Source organism: Salmo trutta, chromosome 33, assembly GCF_901001165.1.
Source record: "Salmo trutta chromosome 33, fSalTru1.1, whole genome shotgun sequence".
NCBI lineage: Eukaryota > Metazoa > Chordata > Actinopteri > Salmoniformes > Salmonidae > Salmo > Salmo trutta.
In genome coordinates, this window is record NC_042989.1 from 35325283 (window position 1) to 35346177 (window position 20895).

A 20895-nucleotide genomic window follows, 5' to 3' on the forward strand; every position below is an offset into this window, starting at 1 on the left:
CATACTAGGCTCAAATCAGTGATCCTCTGCTTGGAAACACACGTGGCTGCCCTCCTGGACAACATACGGACTGTTTGAGATATACAAAAGGTAGGGGAGAGTGGGGTATGTTGAGACGTTTTTTACATTCAGCATCACAACCTCAAGGGAAATATGTACCAAAGATATCTACATATATTTCAGGATGTCGTGTATCCCTGGAAATATGTAAACATAACAGTTTTGAAAACATAGCTTGTGAAAAAAATGTGGTCTCTTGGTATAATCTACAGGGTAAATTGAGCAAAGGGACAGGGTAAGTTGATATGCCTTGTGGTAAATGGGTGATGGTGTCCTCTGACAGTGGGTGATGCTGATGGTAGGTCAAAGTTTAATTCATGAAATGGGGATGTGGTGTATTGTATATCTTAAATGCATGCTTACATTCAGATATAGATCTCTCTGTTCAATATCACTTACCCTTCCAGTTCTTAACCAGTTGTCCGGGACAGGGACGTTGTTTCGCTGTGCCAATTCAGAGGTAACTGGTCCGCGAGATTCTTTATATGTTTATCAAGCTCAGACTCCATGTCATCAGATAAGACCTTGTGTTCCTTTGCTACTCTGTCATATCCTCTCTTTCACACAGATACATGTTTGTTTTCTTTTTCCGTCAATGTCCCTCTTCAGTGTCATTCTGTCTATTTATACATCCCTTGCTGCTGCTCCAATGGACTTCTTCCCTTCTCTCACTTCCTTGGCTGCTCTCTCAAGAACCTCGAGAGGGGCTAGAACCCTGCTTGTTTTATGTTTGTATACATGGGACATGATGATGTCTGCTCTGTAACAATAAAAATCTGTAGTTCATATGCATGACACATTGCAAAAATACTATACATGTTATGCATAAACTGACTAAATGAAATCATCATTTGTATGGGGTATGGTGGCCATTGTCTCAATTTACCTAAGGACAAACATTTTGACTATATTAGCCCACACAGCTACAAGGATGCTCTTTCATGCTAGTTTTAGGACCTTATATTGTAGCTTATAGAAAACCCAACTGATGTACAAAACTATTTTAAAATGATCTACTTTGGTTTAGATAAAAGAATCATGAAACCTTTAATTCAATCAATGAATTTGACTTGGTGAAAATCTGTTTTTTGGGGTCTAAATTACTTACCACTTTTTCCATGTGGTTTCTTCCTTCACAGACTCCATGAAATGATGACCTCTTTCTAAATATTTGGTTACATGATTAATACTGTGTATGGTTTCCTAGAAACAAGAGTGGCTTTGGTTCAACTTATCCCACTCTCCCCTACTAATTGGATAGCTACATCAGTTCCATTTCAAACTAGCTGTGGACTAAACTTATGGTATGTTCTTAACTCAATTACATAATTTCAAACAAAGTAAAGGGATTTATCCAAACAGGGAAAATGTCAGTATGAGAAATGAATGTCCAGTTTAGAGCAAAAGCCTCTCTTTGGTCTTCTGCAATTAGGAGATATTCTGTCTCTCTTTCAGTCACAGGTACTGTAGGAGAGAGAGAGAGAGAGAGAGAGAGAGAGAGAGAGAGAGAGAGAGAGAGAGAGAGAGAGAGAGAGAGAACGAGAGAACAAGAGAGAGAACAAGAGAGAGAACAAGAGAGAGAACAAGAGAGAGAACAAGAGAGAGAGAAAGTATGTCATTGTTTCCTTTCTATTCAATATTTATCTTCTCCTTCCTGAATGAAAATCTCCATGGCCAGACTACACCACTGCTGGGAACATGGGAGAAGGCAGATACATTGAGAAGCAACTCATTAACTTACATAACTTAAAAACAATGAGCATAAATTCAATAAAAACAAGGATCAGAGAGAGAGAGAGAGAGAGACATCTCTCAAACATTTGGGTTTCCCCACACACACACACACACACACACACACACACAGACACACACACGCACCCACAGACTTTACCTTTCTGAAAATGGCTGTAATATAGCTCACATCTAAACCCAGACTGCTCCTGGCTTCTCCTGTCTGGTGCCTCTTTCACTTGTTTTTTTGGTGAAGATGTGCCATCCTGCTGCTAGAGTACAATAACATTGGTTAGAAATACCAACTGAGCAGAAATGACTAGCGGAACTCATGGTCTTCGGGAGAAAGGCAAACCCTACTTACAAAGTCTTTGAAATGAGGTATGGGAATAATATTCCCCCAATCTAAATGGTTTACGTCTTCGTCGATATCTCTCACACGGTCTTCAAACTTCAAACAGTTGATCTCTTATCTCACCAAATATTCACGAGGGTGTGCCTGTGGGATCAAGTAAACACTGAAACACTTAAATCCAGAACCAGGTGTAATACAACTTGTCAGTAATGAGGCAATTGAGGAGGAAACAGAAACCTTGAATCAGAAACCTTGCATTGCAGGAACGTTAGCTAACTACCTGCTGTGCCATGACGGTTCAGAGGCTGTAGTACAGTCATACAGGATGGCCACCTCCCTCACAAACCCCAATAGAAATGGGAACGATTCCATCCAAAAAAGGAATGCTGGGAAAATAACCACTGTAACATTAGAGGGGAACAGGTCTTGAACCTGCAACTCGGTTGTTCCAGTAACATGTTGTGCACGTCTGTGCCATTAATGCTCCACACCTTTTAGGCAGAGCATTCATTCATAACAGGTGTGCTGCCTACAACATTGTAATGTCATTCTCTTTAGCTTAAACACAATTAGCTAGGTGTAGGGTGTCCAATCAAAAACACATATTTTGACCAATGGATAATTGGTCAATGGTTCAAACCTCATGTCTCTATCATAATCCATTCAAAGGTTATTGGAGTTTTTACATTTGTAGGAGGACAGAATTAGGGTGACTAAATCAAGAGGCCAGAGAAAGAACGTGTTCAAAAATCTGGATAATTGCATCTAACTAGGCTGGATTCTGTGCAAGAACTAACGATACCGGCTACCTGACAGGCTCACTTTCCCAATGAACTTGTCTTCTCGAATCCGCAGGACAAAAAACAATCTAGATTATGAGACATAACATGTAGTATTTTCATATTTTAGTATATTAATAAAAAATTATTGTTATTTTTTCTAAGATTTCTCACAAAAACAAGCACATGGAGCAATGAGCTTATACCAGCCTTTAATTTTCAAAGCCTTTTAAACGGAACAAAAATATAAACGCAACATGTAAAGTGTTAGTCCCATGTTTCATGAGCTGAAATAAAGGATGCAAGGAATTTTCCATGTGCACAAAAAGCTTATTTCTCTCAAATGTTGGCCACAAATGTGTTTACATCCCTATTAGTGAGCATTTCTCCTTTGTCAAGATAATCCATCCAACTAACAGGTGTGGCATATCAAGAAGCTGATTAAACAGCAGGATCATTACACAGGTGTACCTTGTGCTGGGTACAATAAAATGCCACTCTAAAATCTGCAGTTTTGTCACACACAATGCCACAGATGTCTCAGGTTTTGAGGGAGTGTGCAATTGGCATGCTGACTGCAGGAATCTCCACCAGAGCTGTTACCAGACATTTTTTTTTTTACATTTTAGTCATTTAGCAGACGCTCTTATCCAGAGCGACTTACAGTAGTGAATGCATACATTTCATACAATTTCATACATATCATACATTTTTTTTTCTGTGCTGGCCCCCCGTGGGAATCGAACCCACAACCCTGGTGTTGCAAACACCATGCTCTACCAACTGAGCTACAGGGAAGGCTGTAGCTCAGTTGGTAGAGAATGTAATGTTCATTTCTCTACCATAAGCCGCCTCCAACATTGTTTTAGAGAATTTGGCAGAACGTCCAACCAGCCTCACAACCGCAGACCACGTGTATGGAGTCTGGTAGGCAAGCGGTTTGCTGATGTCAACGTTGTGAACACAGTGCCCCATGGTGGCTGTGGGGTTAAGATATGGTTAGGCATAAGATATGGACAATGAACGCAATTGCATTTTATCGATGGCAATTTGAATGCAGAGATACCGTGATGAGATCCCGAGACCCATTGTCATGCCATTCATCCGCCGCTATCACCTCATGTTTCAGCATGATAATGCACGGCCCCATGGCACAACGATCTGTACCTAATCCTGAAAATGTCCCAGTTCTTCCATGGCCTGCATACTCACCAGACATGTCACCAATTGAGCACGTTTGGGATGCTCTGGATCGATGTGTACGACAGCGTGTTCCAGTTCCCGCCAATATCCAGCAAATTCGCACAGCCATTGAAGAGGAGTGGGACAACATTCTACAGGCCACAAATAACAACCTAATCAACTATATGCGAAGGAGATGCGTCGCGCTGCATGATGCAAATGGTCGTCACACCAGATACTGACTGGTTTTCTGATCCACGCCCCTACATTTTTTTTAATGAATCTCTGACCAACAGATGCATATTTGTATTCCCAGTCATGTGAAATCCGTAGATTAGGGCCTAATGAGTTTATATAAATTGATTGATTTCCTTATATGAACTGTAACTCAGTAAAATCTTTGAAATTGTTGCAAGTTTCGTTTATATTTTTGTTCCTAATTCAGCTCATGTCATGATGCTAATTTTCCTTTTTGCGACCCGTGTAAACAACTTTGAAGACAATGACCACAAAATGTAAAATCCTCAAAAGTGTTGGGAAACCTACAGAGCTCGGTGCTTAAAAGAGTATGTTGATCCACTGTGTGTCAAACTAAGTAACATAATTAAAAAATCCATCAATTTAAACTAGAGATATCCGCCTATGTCGGCCTTCCGCTATTTTTATGTTGGCCTTCCGCATCTGCGTGGAAAGTGGCAGAGCTACAGCGCTGTTTGTCAGAGGAGAAATCTGGAAAATTGGTCTTATCACGAAAACGCCAGTTTTTCTTTCCTACCCCCACGGGACTCATCTTAAAATGATACCGCCAATGTGCCAACTTCTGTCTGTAGTGCCTGAACCATTTGGGCTACAAACTAATATGACCCCACTATTCTCACGAACATGATGGTGTTCTCCGTTTTGCTCTACGACAATCACAAGTGTCATTCCAGGTATAAATAAATGATGGAAGTACAGAGGTAGTTTTGTAAAAAAAAAAACATTTTTGTTAAATATGTGTCCAAAAAACAAAAATATTTCCTGAGCTTTCTTATATCTCCTAGATATAGGATAGAGACTTCAAAACCTTACTCCTTATGATTTTTTTGGGGGGCTGTCTGTTTTGCCATTTAATGAATGTGTTTTTCAATTTGTTTCTATGAACTATAGTACTACAGTCCAAATGTAATACTTTAAAATGTGATACCTACAGGGGTCCTAAAATTCTAAATCAAATAGCTAAATGATCCCTGACCATCATGACCATCATAAAATAATTACATATGCTATGTTAGAGAAAGACGCCTCTGAACGATTAAGAACATGAATAATCATATTTGTCTTGGTAAAATGTATTTTATAACACAAGGAAGTTACATTTGATCATCAAATGGTTTTCACCCATTGAGCAGTGGGTGGACACCACCCCCTCCCCACACAGTCCCTGCTGGCAATGCTAACTAACAACAGTAGCTTTGAAGCTGCTTTACAGCAATATGCACAGCAAGACAACACAAACAATAAGCAGAGGAACAACATTTTTGGAAACGTTGTGATTTATCTAGCTAGCTGGTTAAACATCTAGATTAGCCAGCTGCTTTTACCTGAAAACGTGTGAACGTCAACATTTGCCGTTTGAGTCCCTCCGTTGCCATGGTAACATAGCAACATTTGCGGGAAATGAACCAACTTTTTCTTTCTTTTCCAGTGTCCCAGCTCACATGAACTGAAAAACAAAAGTCCCAAGTGAAATTTGTAAAAACGATTAAAAGTTGAAAATGCGTCTGTATTAGCAAGACATGAAAACCTAAATGTTTTTCATAAACTATTTAAAGCTATTATTAGGGCTACCTGCGACCCCGGAAGTACTTATCTATATATATATATATATATATATATATATATATATATATATATATATATATATATATATATATATATATATATAATTGTTTACAATTTTCGTAATGCCACCGCGCGGTTTCTTGCTAGAAATCAACACCACAAGTGAAAATGAGTGGTACAAACCAAATGACTTGGGGTGCATCAGTACCGCAAAAGGTTAGTCAAAAACGAAGAATGTAAGTTTGTTGGGCTGGCGAAAAACAACCTCAAACCGCAGCGCAGCATTCACAGGCAAGAGTCGGAGGGTGAATGATATAACTTTGCCACCCCCTATGCCCCGTAACTCTGCGGGGTGAATTTGGTCAGGGCTCCACAGCTGACAGCGAGCTGAGACATATTGAGGAAGCTGCTGCTGATGAAGATCATTATGTTTTAATGGTAGTTCCTGTTTATGAGGCTGATAAGTAAGCTATGGACAACAACATATACCAAATATTGAGAACACTAATAGCCTCACAGGGACAACCTCAAGTAGAACAACATATTACAACGACTTCCCAAGCCTTGACAGCTCCTCAGCAAAGGTAACATATCATACTAATTTGAGTGTCCCGAATTTACATTTACTATGTTATGTCTAGTCTATAAAACCAGAATGAGTTGACAGGTAAATTGCAACACATATCTTAAGTGTTTGAACAGGGCCACGGTAAGGATATAAGACATGTTTGAACAGGGCCAAGGTAAGGATATAAGACCTGTTTGAACAGGGCCGAGGTAAGGATATAAGACATGTTTGAACAGGGTCTTCTCTGACATTTCCATTCCTTGTCCACCACAGAGTGCTCAGTCACTGCAGAGGTGGGCACTATGGAGGTCCAGGCACCTTCTTCCTCAGGTGTTGGTGAACGACCTGTCTCGAGACACCTACCCCACACTGCTGGTCAAATGTGTGGAGATTGACGAGGCTAGGGAGTCACGCCTATTGCCAGGTATCTATCCTAGCACCAGTGGAGGCTGATGGGAGGAGCTATAGGAGGACAGGCTCATTGTAATGGCTGGAATGGAATTCATGGAATGAAGTCAAACATGTTGTTTCCATGAATTCTAATTCTGCCTTTACAATGAGCCCATGTATAGCTCCTCCCACCAGCCTCCACTGCTATGGTCTTATATATTTTTCCTGGTTCTTTGCAGAATGTTGACCCGAACTCATACATTTACATTACATTTTAGTCATTTAGCAGACGCTCTTATCCAGAGCGACTTACAGTAGTGAATGCATACATTTCATACATTTTTTTTTCTTTTTCTCGTACTGGTCCCCCGTGGGAATCAAACCCACAACCCTGGCGTTGCAAACACCATGCTCTACCAACTGGGCCTTCCCTGTAGCTCAGTTGGTAGAGCATGGTGTTTGCAATGCCAGGGTTGTGGGTTCGATTCCCACGGGGGGCCAGCACAGAAAGAAAATGTATGAAATGTATGCATTCACTACTGTAAGTCGCTCTGGATAAGAGTGTCTGCTAAAATGACTAAAATGTACCAACTGAGCCACACAGGACCATACAAAATTGTGTTTCTCTAACTCCAACGATTAATCCAGAGATAAAAGGGGAAACCTAGTTAGTTTTTAGTTATCTTTGATGAATCTCTCCTGGGTTTGAATGCTCGTATTAAAGGAACCCTGCATTAAAGGAGTGGCCTCCCTTTTGACCCTGGGACATGTGACATTTGTTTTGGTATGCCTCCATCTTGTGGCTGAGATTTGTCATTGCAGGATGTTTTTTTAATTTTTATTCTTCGCTACTTGGAAGTATGTTTTCCCTCTCTGTGATATGACTTAATTCATTATAATTAATTAATTCTAAAGATATAACAAATCTGCATCCCAGGGTGCACTGGACACTCTTACTGACAGTTGTGGCTGCTTCGCCTTTGTGCGGTTGTCTGTGCCCTATAATGTTTGTACCATGTTTTGTGCTGCTGCCATGTTGTGTTGCTACCATGTTGTTGTCATGTGGTGTTGCTAGCATGCTGTGATGTCATGTGTTGCTGCCATGCTATGTTGTTGTCTTAGGTCTCTCTTTATGTAGTGTTGTGGTGTCCCTCTTGTCGTGATGTGTTTTGTCATAAAGTTTTTATCCCAGCCCCTGTCCCTGCAGGAGGCCTTTTGCCTTTTGGTAGGCCGTCATTGTAAATAAGAATTTGTTCTCAACTGACTTGCCTAGTTAAATAAATTAAAACAATTGCTTGTCAGTGCAAATGAGTTCACGGTGCGCTGAGTGCTCACTCATTAGAGACTAATCCCAGGAGTGGAGGCCCCTGTACTGCAGCACCCATCTCACTATTCTGTTTCTACTGGCTGGAGTAGTGGAATGCTGTGGCTCTAGAGCAAAGGCCCAATCCAGCAACTACAAGTGTCCTATAAAATCCGCGATGTGGAGAACTTGGATGGATTCACGGAATCCAGACATTGAAACATAATTCAACAATATTCAAAATTGTATTGAATTCAACTAAATGTATTAATTTGTCCAAGATTATCATAAGACATTAACAAAATGCATCAGTGATTCGTATTGCCGGTGTTTGTGCGTTTTGTGTAGCAGTTAGCGATGATGCTAATAATGCTAATCGTCTTCTGGTAGATGGAAAGGCTTTTCTCGGGTTAAATGCTAACTACAAGCATAGCCTACCGGGCAGAATAATATCCTGATTATTTGCAACAATCAATACATCAAATCAATGATATCATGATTATTTGCATAAATTCAGTGGCGATTTGTTTAGCAAGCTCTGCAATCACGTTTGCTACAGAAACACCACTAACCAAACAAGTGTTTGGCTGGTGCACAGTTTAATTAAGGGGTATTTACAACCAAAAATGACGTTTGATTTTTCCCAGACCTCAAAAGTGGTCTCCCGATGTGGTTTAAGCATTGTGGATTTAGAATGTCCAATTTGGTTGTTTTTCAGTAAAAAAAAAAAAAAAGTGGGATTTCAAGTGAAGGAAAAAGGAAAGCGCACACTGCTCTTGATAGTATCACTGATATTTAATAAGCTTAAGTATCGGCCTCACGGTGAAACCTTAAACTAAAATGGAGAAAATGTTATAGGGCTATAAACTACTCCTCAACCACTGTCAACAGCCATCAAGCCACTGGAGCTGAAGAGACTGGTTGCTAGGGGAATCAGAGAAATGAATTCTCAGATAGCCAGGAGGAGACTGGACCCTTGTGGTGCTGCTGAACAACATGCCCTAGTTAGTGCACGAACTCTAGTCTGATGTGCTGAATTTCTTAACACCCTGACCAAACCGGCCACGCAGGTGCATGTGCCATCATGCGCATGTTGATTTTGGCCTCCCTGTGGCTCAGTTGGTAGAGCATGGTGTTTGCAACGCCAGGGTTGTGGGTTCGATTCCCACGGGGGGCCAGTATGAGGGGAAAAAAAAAAAAAAATGTATGCATTCACTACTGTAAGTCGCTCTGGATAAGAGCGTCTGCTAAATAACAAAAAATGTAAAAAAAAATGTACATTTCCATCTACACTAGATGTGATCATGACACACAGGTTGAAATACCAAAACCAACCATGAATTAATTATATTCCTTTGCGGGAGGGTCCAAACACACATGAAACATTCAATGGACATTTAGCTAGCTAGCTAAGTTTGACTTGGGAGATGAATGTTGGGTTGTTATTTAACCTGACACGCCTATGGTCCAGTGGAGGCTGGTGGGAGGTATTATACGACGGGCTCATTGTAATGGCTGAAATGGAATATGAAACAGAGTCAAACATGTTGTTTCCGTATGTTTGATACCGTTACATTTATTCCATTCCAGACATTACAATGAGCCTGTCCTCGTATAGCTCCTCCCACCAGCCTCCACTGCTATGGTCTATATATTTTTCCTGGTTCTTTGCAGAATGTTGACCCGGAGTCATACAAAATTGTGTGTTTATCTAACTCCAACGATTAATCCAGAGATAAAAAGGGGAAACCTAGTTAGTTTTTAGTTATCTTTGATGAATCTCTCCTGGGTTTGTATGCTCGTGAAAACCAATGAGATGGGATAGGCAGGACTTGCAGAGCGTCTAGCTTCTCAAATAGATGCAAGATCTATATGAGCGTAGCCGGTTTAGTTTCCCTGTAAGGAAGTCTCTTTGATTATGGTCTAGACAAGATGCCATGGCCACAACATAGGTTTGCCTCAGCAAGCATCTCCTTCATTGTCTTACTCAATGTTGAGGGCAACTGGTCTAACTGACATAGGTTTGCCTCTCCCTGGGCATTGCATAATATCCATGTCACACCCTGATATGGTATGGTGATGCATGGTTCCCTTTTGTTAGGGTTTGTGTAACTGATTGTGTAGCTGAGCCCCCAATTGCTCCCTTGTCATGGGGGAAGAATTTGTTTAAGAAAAAGGGTCTGCCCCTTGCCATCTTTTGTAGACTATGCATTTTGATCTCATAAAAGAAATGTACACACTTGTGTGGGTGTGAATCAGGTCATTTTTCAATACGTGTCTGGTGATTCCTGCTCCCTCAGGCACAGCATTGAGCTGGGGCCTAGTAACCTCATGCCTCCATCAAACACTCAGGTTTCAATAGCCTCATTTCTAGTATGGTGCCATTTCTGTGCTCACTGGCATCAGATCAGTTTGAAGCCAAACTTTACAGATGCTGATCTGTTTTCGTATGTTTGGACTTGACTAATGAAACTTTTTTTTGTATAAATGGTAGTCTAGGTTATTATTAGGATTGTATATTTTATAGGGAAATATCTATTCCCACCATCTTTGCTAGAATCACACAAAGGCCCACAGGTTTAATATTTTTATTTCTTAAAGGAAATAAAACATTTTAACAAAAACAATCAAGAAATCCATAGTTGCTTTCGTCATTGCATTTCAAATGTTTTTCTGTATTGGACATTTTTACGAAAAACACTGAAAAATGTTTGCAAAAATCCACCGATCTGCCTTCGCTCCAACTGTTCCCAAAGGACCAGTCTGTTAGTTAGATGTGTTGGAGTCATGGCGGACACCCAGTTCAAATCATTCTGCATGCTCCAATTCCTACACATTTCAAACTTTAACGTTACATCCTACGTGGTGTCTACATCACATTTAGAACTTTAACGTTACATCCTACGTGGTGTCTACATCACATTTAGAACTTTAACGTTACATGCTACATCAGCTCTGATTACGGGCAGGAAAACAACTAACCTAAAGTGTAAAAAGCTGCAGAGGCCAAACAGTTAAGACTAACCACCACTGAAACAACTTGGTTAAAGGCGCGCGTTATAATATCACTACACTGATCATGAAGTCATGGGGATGACAGTTTCTTTGAAGTACTTTCAGACTGGACTTGGCGATTGAAGTGATTGAGATGCTGTTTGTTTACATGCTGCTGAATGCGGTACATGGTAAAATAATGGTTATGACTGGTCATTAACCCGCAGTGAGAAAGATGATCTCCTGAACAAGACTTTACACAGTGATGATTTGGCAAAGTACAGTTACCTGACATACTGTGACTAGTGTTGTCACAGCTACTTCAATATACAGCCCGGTGTTGAGCAATAATGGCCTATTCTCCTTTAAAACAACTGATAGATCTAGAACTTTCCTATGTATTGTTGAGTCAACAAAATAGATATTATGATACACATCACTTTTCTTATGTTAAATTCATCCTCTTAGTAATTGGTTTCATTACAAAATATTTGGAAGATAGAAAATACCTTTTGAATTGTTATTTTGAGCTTTAATGGATTTTCGTTAATGGAGTATAGAACTCTAATGCTGTGGACTAAAAACAAAACTGTTCTTACTCAGATAACAAACAAATATAACTGTGTATATGATAGGCAGCTCCATTAAACTACTCCATGCATTTACTCTGTTTTCAATGTTACTCGTTTTTCGTCAGCAGTGTCAAGTAACTTGCAAATAGTGCACACACACACACACAAAGCAATGTCTGGATTGGAACATTATTTAAATAGAGAGAGCGAGACAGAAATAGGTTGTTTGTGAACATCATGGCTTTAAGAATGAGGAATGCATTGGCTCTCAGAAAGAGCATAGGAAAGTGTAGTACGCAGCAGACAGCATGCTCGATTGTCATACAACAAAGGTCAGTGATTTTGGTTTGTAGTAATACGTATTTTCTCTGTCTCGCCGTGCTTATACATTCAGACTGTTGGCTGTAAAATTTATCCGGTGTTTGTCTGTGTCATGCTCAGTGTTTCATTGACAGAACGAGAATGACACAATTTACTTACATTTCACAACTAATAAATCCACCCTCCTATAGCATTAAATTGTCTAAAAGGTTGTTACCATGGGGAAGACTGCACTTATCCCCCTAAAGCAGACTGGTATAGCAGTCATCGTTCAGGATTGTTAATTACCTGGTAAGGATTCCAGTTCTTCAAGGTTTACAGTGTGACTGGCGCAATAATTAGGATCCACCAGAACCATGTATTTAGAGAGATGGGACATTGAGGTTTCTGCGTTATGATGCATTTACATGACACTAACATTCTATGGCAGCCATGTTAGCTGTCCATTAACATGACATGGGGAATATTTAAACAACGCTATGTCACTGAATGTCTAGAATTAGAACGATATTTTACAACCTAAATTTGTCCCAACTCTCTAAAGGCATGGCTCTGATATCCATCCACTTTTCACAAAACATCAAGTAAACGTCACGACTCCTCACCCTTCGGAGGTCGTCAAGCCATCAGGGCTCAACATTAACGCTTGTCCGGGACAAGTAAAAAAACAAAAAAGTTGGGCAAGCAGAATATAGATTTAAGTTGTCCGAATGGACAAGTAAAAAAAATAATCACAAGTGTCTTCCGTATGCGATGTTTTGCACACTGTTCGCATCGGAGTAGAATTGCATTGCATTGACAGGCACGAGCGTGTGCACATTTGTTGATATTCCTTTCTATTTTTATTACCCAGTTATAGCTCATTTTTGGTCAGCAAACAGGGTACGGTCATTAAAATCCTGGAAAAGTCATGGTGTGTGTGAGAATCGCCTGCATGGGTGAGCAGGCCCATGGACAGACATTGTAGCAGTGAGGTAACCTGTAATATTGACAGACTAACTACATAGCTACAGAGAACTAGCCAGGCTAACTATTCAGCTTTTAGCATGCATTAACGTCATTGTCTTGTCACCGGCACCATAGGACGACATTGATGAACGGGTGCATTATTAAAGCACTGCTACATAGCCCTGTTGTAAAACCTATCAAGCGCTCAACATTGGGAGTTGAGAAATACATCTGACAGTTGGGGAGCTGGGATTCCCCTCTCTTAAACATTGGCCATGTCATTCTGACAACGTTCAAAATATTATTAGAATAGCCTGATTGACAAATAACTCACACGCGGTCAAAAGATATCCCATGAAATCGGAATATATTAGATTAACGTGTATTTGTTAGTTACCTTGCTTTGAAGTAGTCTACCTTAGCCATTTGTTCCCTGATTAATTGAATAAGGAAATGATTTTAAATGAAGACAGTATTTGGTTGTAGTTGTAGCGTTGAAATATTTTATAGGCTAAGGGTGGCCAACCATCTTCCAGGAGAGCCTTAAAGGGGCAATGTTGTATTTTGAGACAGGCAAAGAAGCCAATAGGCAGATGGTATTCTACATTTGTTTGATTCTCTATTTTATTTTGTAAAGTGGTTCCTTGCATCATACAACGATGTAAAAAAAATGGTGTTACAGGCCATTTTTATTTTTTCAACAAGTTAAAAAAAAAAAATCTGTCCTACTTGTCCGAATGACAAGTGACTAAAAAAGTGAATGTCAAGCCCTGACTATGTGAGGAAAACAGCAGAGTAAAATATCTAGACTAGATGCCCTATCGTAAAGGTGTTCATGGACCCAAAGGATGCAGCCTCGCACAGGACTAGTAATAAGGGCCCTTGCAGCAAAGTCCCTAAGTCTCTTCACACTAGAACAGGAAGGGGTGAATCAGTAGGATGGGATAAGGGGGTGTTGGGTGGGTCAAGTTTAGGAGGATGGGCCAAGGTTAGGCTGACCCTCAAGGCCGCTCCAGGAACCAAATCTCGTTCTGTCGGTTCGCCACCGCAGGGTTGGTGTAGCCGGCCACGATGAACGAGTCATTCACATGCGTGGCGGGGGAGTCGAGCATTTCCGCCATGGTGCTGATCTCATTAATGATGGTCACCTCGTTTGTGGCACCAGTGAAGGACCTGGAGGTTAGAAAAGGGGCACATAGGAATCGAATGAGATTTGATTCAAGTAAGGGAGGTGCACTGGAGTCATTATAACTTCCTTACTCTCATTCTGCTGTGTAAATTCACGAGGCTTTTGAATAGACTCTGCTTTGAGATTGTCCAAAACAATATGCTAAATTAAAACAAAACTGCAGCCACTGTCATTTTTGGAAGGATGCAACAACATGGTGGCTAGCATAAAAGTTTTGGTGGCTAACTGACTGAAATAAAGTCATTAACTTTAGCTAAATAGCCTCATGTGACTGACTTAATGTTTGTGTCCAATCGAGTAGCAGCTAGTTACGTACATGAGATTTGGTTCTGGGTTCCTGAAAGTCAAGAAGTTAGCTTGCTGGTTAACTGTAGGCTGAAAAATGTTGAAATTCACTCGTTTTGCTAGAAACTGTAAACTTGTTTATGCCTCAAACTGACAATGGTTCCAGTAATGATTACAATTTAAAAAGTTTAATTAATCTACTTTCATATTGTATTGCCATAAAATTGACCAAGCAGAGCAAAATAATTCCAAACTCCTACCTTGTATATACAATGGTGGCAGACCATTCCTCAATGCTTATTTCAATGTCAGAAGGAAGGGGTGGCTGGGCTTGGTATTCTGTGGGCAGGTAGTAGGCCACAGTGACGTCCCTGGACAAGACAGAGTGGTTCTCGTCCGTACGGATCACAGTCAGGATAGGGATGGTCATACCCAGATAGCTACCTAAGGACAGGACATGGACAACCAAGAGTCAGGAGTCTGAACCAGACTTGGCTAAACAAGGATAATGTTAGAAGAATATTAGGCCCAATGACTCCTATGAAGGCGGTTTTGGACTCACCTGAGGAGTTCTGCTGGCAGATGTATCTCATGAGCTTCATGAAGCCGTAACAGATGCTCTGCTCGTAGGTGTCCTCATGAACCGTGATACACGCCCAGTGGGCCTTCTCATAGTGTCTCTTCTCATAGAGCACGTCTCCACACTGTGTACACACACACACACACAGAGAGAGAGCACTGGGTCACTACCTATGCATTTAATAAAGTCTAATGCAGTGTCACAGCAACACTTTGTTTCAGCATGTTAAGAGTCAGTTGTCAGTAGCTAGGTTTCCATTCAATTTGCTAGGTTTCCATTCAATTTGCTAGGTTTCCATTCAATTTGCTAGGTTTCCATTCAATTTGCGACAGAATCCAGGTCTGTGCCCAAACAGTTCAAGCTTCTAATTTTAAAAATGAATCTCTCCAGAAATAAGTCTCACTGTTGCCGCCTGTTATAGACCCCCCCCCCCCCCCAGCTCCCAGGTGTGCCTTCTCATAGTGTCTCTTCTCATAGAGCACGTCTCCACACTGTGTACACACACACACACACAGAGAGAGAGCACTGGGTCACTACCTATGCATTTAATAAAGTCTAATGCAGTGTCACAGCAACACTTTGTTTCAGCATGTTAAGAGTCAGTTGTCAGTAGCTAGGTTTCCATTCAATTTGCTAGGTTTCCATTCAATTTGCTAGGTTTCCATTCAATTTGCTAGGTTTCCATTCAATTTGCTAGGTTTCCATTCAATTTGCTAGGTTTCCATTCAATTTGCTAGGTTTCCATTCAATTTGCGACAGAATCCAGGTCTGTGCCCAAACAGTTCAAGCTTCTAATTTTAAAAATGAATCTCTCCAGAAATAAGTCTCACTGTTGCCGCCTGTTATAGACCCCCCCCCCAGCTCCCAGGTGTGCCCTGGACACCATATGTGAATTGATTTCCCCCCATCTATCTTCAGAGTTCATTCTGTTAGGTGACCTAAACTGGGATATGCTTAACACCCCAGCAGTCCTACAATCTAAGATAGATGCCCTCAATCTCACACAAATTATCAAGGAAACCACCAGGTACAACCCTAAATCCGTAAACATGGGCACCCTCATCGATATTATCCGGACCAACTTGCCCTCCAAATACACCTCTGCTGTTTTCAATCAGGATCTCAGCGATCACTGCCTGCATCCGCTATGGCTCTGCGGTCAAACGACCACCCCTCATCACTGTCAAACGCTCCCTAAAACACTTCTGCAAGCAGGCCTTTCTAATCGACCTGGCCCGGGTATCCTGGAAGGATATTGACCTCATCCCGTCAGTCGAGGATGACTGGTTGTTCTTTAAAAGTAATTTCCTCACCATCTTAAATAAGCATGCCCCTTTAAAAAAAAAATAGAACTAAGAACAGATATAGCCCTTGGTTCACTCCAGACCTGACTGCCCATGACCAGCACAAAAACATCCTGTGGCGGACTGCAATAGCATCGAATAGTCCCCGCGATATGCAACTTTTCAGGGAAGTCAGGAAACAATACACACAGTCAGGAAAGCAAAGGCTAGCTTTTTCAAACAGAAATTTGCATCCTGTAGCTCTAACTCCCAAAACTTTTGGGACACTGTAAAGTACATGGGGAACAAGAGCACCTCCTCCCAGCTGCCCACTGCAATGAGGCTAGGTAACACGGTCACCACCGATAAATCCATGATAATCAAATTTCAATAAGCATTTCTCTACGGCTGGCCATGTTTTCCTCTTGGCTACCCCAACCCCAGCCAACAGCGCCGCACCCCCCCGCAGCTACTTGCCCGAGCTTCCCCAGCTTCTCCTTCACCCAAATCCAGATAGCAGATGTTCTGAAAGAGCTGCAAAACCTGGACCCGTACAAATCAGCTGGGCTAGACAATCTAGACCCTCTCTTTCTAAAATTATCCGCCGCCATTGTTGCAACCCCTATTACCAGTCTGTTCAACCTCTCTTTCGTATCGTCCGAGATCCCTAAAGATTGGAAAGCCGCCGCGGTCATCCCCCTCTTCAAAGGGGGTGACACTCTAGACCCAAACTGTTATAGACCTATATCCATCCTGACCTGCCTTTTCTAAAGTCTTCGAAAGCCAAGTTAATAAACAGATCACTGACCATTTCGAATCCCACCGTACCTTCTCAACTGTGCAATCCGGTTTCTGAGCTGGTCATGGGTGCACCTCAGCTACGCTCAAGGTACTAAACGATATCATAACCACCATCGATAAAAGACAGTACCGTGCAGCCGTCTTAAATCGACCTGGCCAAGGCTTTGGACTCTGTCGATCACCACATCCTCATCGGCAGACTCAATAGCCTTGATTTCTCAAATGACTGCCTCAACTGGTTCACCAACTACTTCTCTGATCGATTTGACACACTGAACTCTGAGGGCCTGTTGTCCGGACCTCTGGCAGTCTCTGGGGGTACCACAGGGTTCAATTCTCGGGCCGACTCTTTTCTCTGTATATATCAACGATGTCGCTCTTGCTGCGGGTGCTTCCCTGATCCACCTCTACGCAGACGACACCATTCTGTATACATCTGGCTCTTCTTTAGACACGGTGTTAACTAACCTCCAAACTAGCTTCAACGCCATACAACACTCCTTCCGTGGCCTCCAACTGCTCTTAAAACGCTAGTAAAACCAAATGCATGCTTTTCAACCGTTCGCTGCCCGCATCCCGCCCGCCAGACTAGCATCACTACTCTGGACGGTTCTGACCTAGAATACGTGGACAACTACAAATACCTAGGTGTCTGGCTAGACTAAACTCTCCTTCCAGACTCATATCAAACATCTCCAATCCAAAATCAAATCTAGAATCGGCTTTCTATTTCGCAACAAAGCCTCCTTCACTCACGCCACTGAACTTACCCTAGTAAAACTGACTATCATACCGATCCTTGACTTCGGCGATGTCATCTACAAAATAGCTTCCAATACTCTACTCAGCAAATTGTAGTCTATCATCACAGTGCCATCAGTTCTGTTACCACAGCGCCTTATACCACCCACATCTGCAACCTGTATGCTCTAGTCGGCTGGCCCTCGCTACATATTTGTCGCCAGACCCACTGGCTCCAGGTCATCTATAAGTCTATGCTAGGTAAAGCTCCGCCTGATCTCAGCTCACTGGTCACGATAACACCCACTCATAACACGCGCTCCAGCAGTTCTCACTGGTCATCCCCAAAGCCAACACCTCCTATGGCTGCCTTTCCTTCCAGTTCTCTGCTGCCAGTGACTGGAACGAATTGCAAAAATTGCTGAAGCTGGAGACTTGCATTTCTCTCACTAACTTTAAACATCAGCTATCTCAGCAGCTAACCGATCGCTGCAGCTGTACATAGTCCATCTGTAAATAGCCCACCCAATCTACCTACCTCATCCCCCATATTGTTTTTATTTACTTTGCTGCTCTTATGCACACCAGTATCACTACTTACACACCATCATCTGCTCATCTATCACTCCAGTGTTAATCTGCTAAATTGTAATTACTTCGCTACTATGGCCTATTTATTGCCTTAACTCCTCACGCCATTTACACACACTGTATATAGACTTTTTATTTCTATTGTGTTATTGACTGTACGCTTGTTACTCCATGTGTAACTAACTCTGTTGTTGTTTCTGTCGCACTTTTTTGCTTTATCTTGGCCAGGTCACAGTTGTAAATGACAACTTTTCTCAACTAGCCTACCTGGTTAAATAAAGGTGAAATAAAATGAAATGACGTTTCCGTCAAACATTTTTTTGCAGATAAAAGGCTGTGTGATGACAGTGCACATAAAAAAAAAAACGCACAAAAAAAAAAAAAAAAACACTTAAATTCCCATGTACCGAATTGAAAAAAAAAACCCTACAAGTTAAATGGGTTTCCATCACATTTAACTCTACTGATGGGTCTCCCTCTCTCTCACTGATTATTATTTGACCCTGCTGGTCATCTATGAACATCTTGGCCATGTACTGTTATAATTTCAACCCGGCACAGCCAGAAGAGGACTGGCCACCCCTCAGAGCCTGGTTCCTCCCTAGTTTCCAGTCTTTCTAGGGAGTTTTTCCTAGCCACCATGCTTCTGCATTGCTTGCCGTTTGGGGTTGTAGGCTGGGTTTCTGTATAGCACTTTGTGACATCGGCTGATGTGAAGAGGGTTTTATAAATACAATTTGATTGATCTTATTTGTCAAAACAAGCATCGATCATCATGTCACCAGAATAAGACCCTCAATATTTATTGGAAAGGAGCATCAAGCTCATCACCATGCACCATGAACTATGAAGTTCATCATTTATTTAATCTGTAGCCTAATAAACTGCATGCTTCCCCGAGTCGTAGTGGGAGGACCACACACACACCATATCGCGTGACTCCAAGTTTACTTTTAACATGTTACTTTATCAGTATTTGCGCATAAAAGGCGTTTCCGCCGCCATTTCTCGCATAATACATTTTACAGACAAAAATATCCCACCATGTCGAATGAGCAAATTATGTCGGCATATATGCAATTGTACTGAAACTTCCTGTTTCCATCACAGCTGTCGTGATTTTCTTTTTTTACAGTATGACTTCACTCGCATGAGTACTGATGATAGAAAAGTGGCCACTGACAAGATTTGGTAACTGTATACAAACAGATGTACCGTTAGGAGCCAGCAGGAGATCATCCTCTTAGTATGGGATGTGTTGATTGACACAAAAAGACTACACAGTGTTGATTGACGCAGACATTAAAAGATAACACATCTCTCCTTTATTTATCCCTACACTCCAGCCAAACACTAACTTGAGGAAAGCCAATCAGACCATTTTATTTATACTTTCCCCAAGTGACTAGGAGGCTTATTGAATTGGCTGAGGGGATTGCCTCTTCCCCATCCCAAATAAAATGGCAATCCCAGTCATATCAGCTTTCATTATATTGTAAACACACCTAGTCAGCCTTTGTCACGTCTCAACAGAAACATGTGGTTGTCATTGACAGTAATAGTAGAAATGCGTTGGCGCTGCAACCAGGATTTTAAGCCACAAAAGTGGTATTCAGTCCTTGGGGAACATACGGAGAGTAATCAGTTCTCAGACGACAAAATTAAGTTGCCATTCATCCCCATCAACCTTTATGTATAGGCGGCGGGGGAAACCTTGGACTCTGTGTTGACTTATCAGACTCCATCTGAGACTCCTTTTCATGTCTTCTTTTTTTTAAATGGCCAGATCAGAACAGCTACAAGGGTTGTCCATACCTCACTTCAAATGCAGATGGTGCTTTCTCCTTGAAACAGAATCACAATTACCACAGGAACCAAAATTGTGTGACTTTTTTGTGATGTGCAACAACAACTATCAGCTGGAGAGAACTTTAAAATCCAGACACGTGGGGAAAGATGAAGCGGGAGTTGGGCGATTTTTCTTTTTCCAGCATTTCATACTAGCTATATGCAAGTAAAAAGAACAGCTACACAGGATGAATTTATCATAGAGTACAAACATTAACTCATACAAAAAGAAATTCATGAATAGGTTATACAACTAAACAAAGTACATTTTATGTAAACATTTATAAAATGCACATTTTCTACATTATCCCTAGCCCAAGATGTACTCTCAAGGAGCCTACCATTACAATATATATAAAACACCCCTGTACAGAAGACGCCTTCATCCAATGACGTATGTGTAATGTAATGAATCGGAGTCATGATCCAGGGCTAGATTATCACCTTGGCTAAAATGCCCAGTTTGGGCCTAAAAATTGTGGAATTAACAAAGACGCCTTAATACGCGACAGAAGGTCCTTAATAAGGAAGCGTTTATTGGCCATCACCT

The 20895-nt window shown here is 41.4% G+C and overlaps 1 protein-coding gene and 1 non-coding gene across 2 annotated transcripts in view; one reads left to right on the forward strand and one right to left on the reverse strand.

Moving 5' to 3' along the window:
* The first annotated feature begins 9294 nt into the window (after nucleotides 1–9294).
* trnaa-ugc (transfer RNA alanine (anticodon UGC)) lies at nucleotides 9295–9369 on the forward strand. The gene has a single exon. It is a non-coding gene; the product is annotated as a tRNA-Ala (tRNA).
* Nucleotides 9370–10766: 1397 nt separating this feature from the next.
* soul3 (heme-binding protein soul3) overlaps nucleotides 10767–20895 on the reverse strand; it is a 24060-nt gene continuing 13931 nt past the window's right edge. The window contains exons 3-5 of the mRNA XM_029730739.1: nucleotides 15064–15205; nucleotides 14762–14945; nucleotides 10767–14200 (exon numbers count right to left, since the gene is read on the reverse strand). Of these exons, the coding sequence (XP_029586599.1) occupies nucleotides 14029–14200; nucleotides 14762–14945; nucleotides 15064–15205 (498 nt within the window). The 3' untranslated portion in view covers nucleotides 10767–14028. The remainder of the gene's footprint in view (nucleotides 14201–14761; nucleotides 14946–15063; nucleotides 15206–20895) is intronic.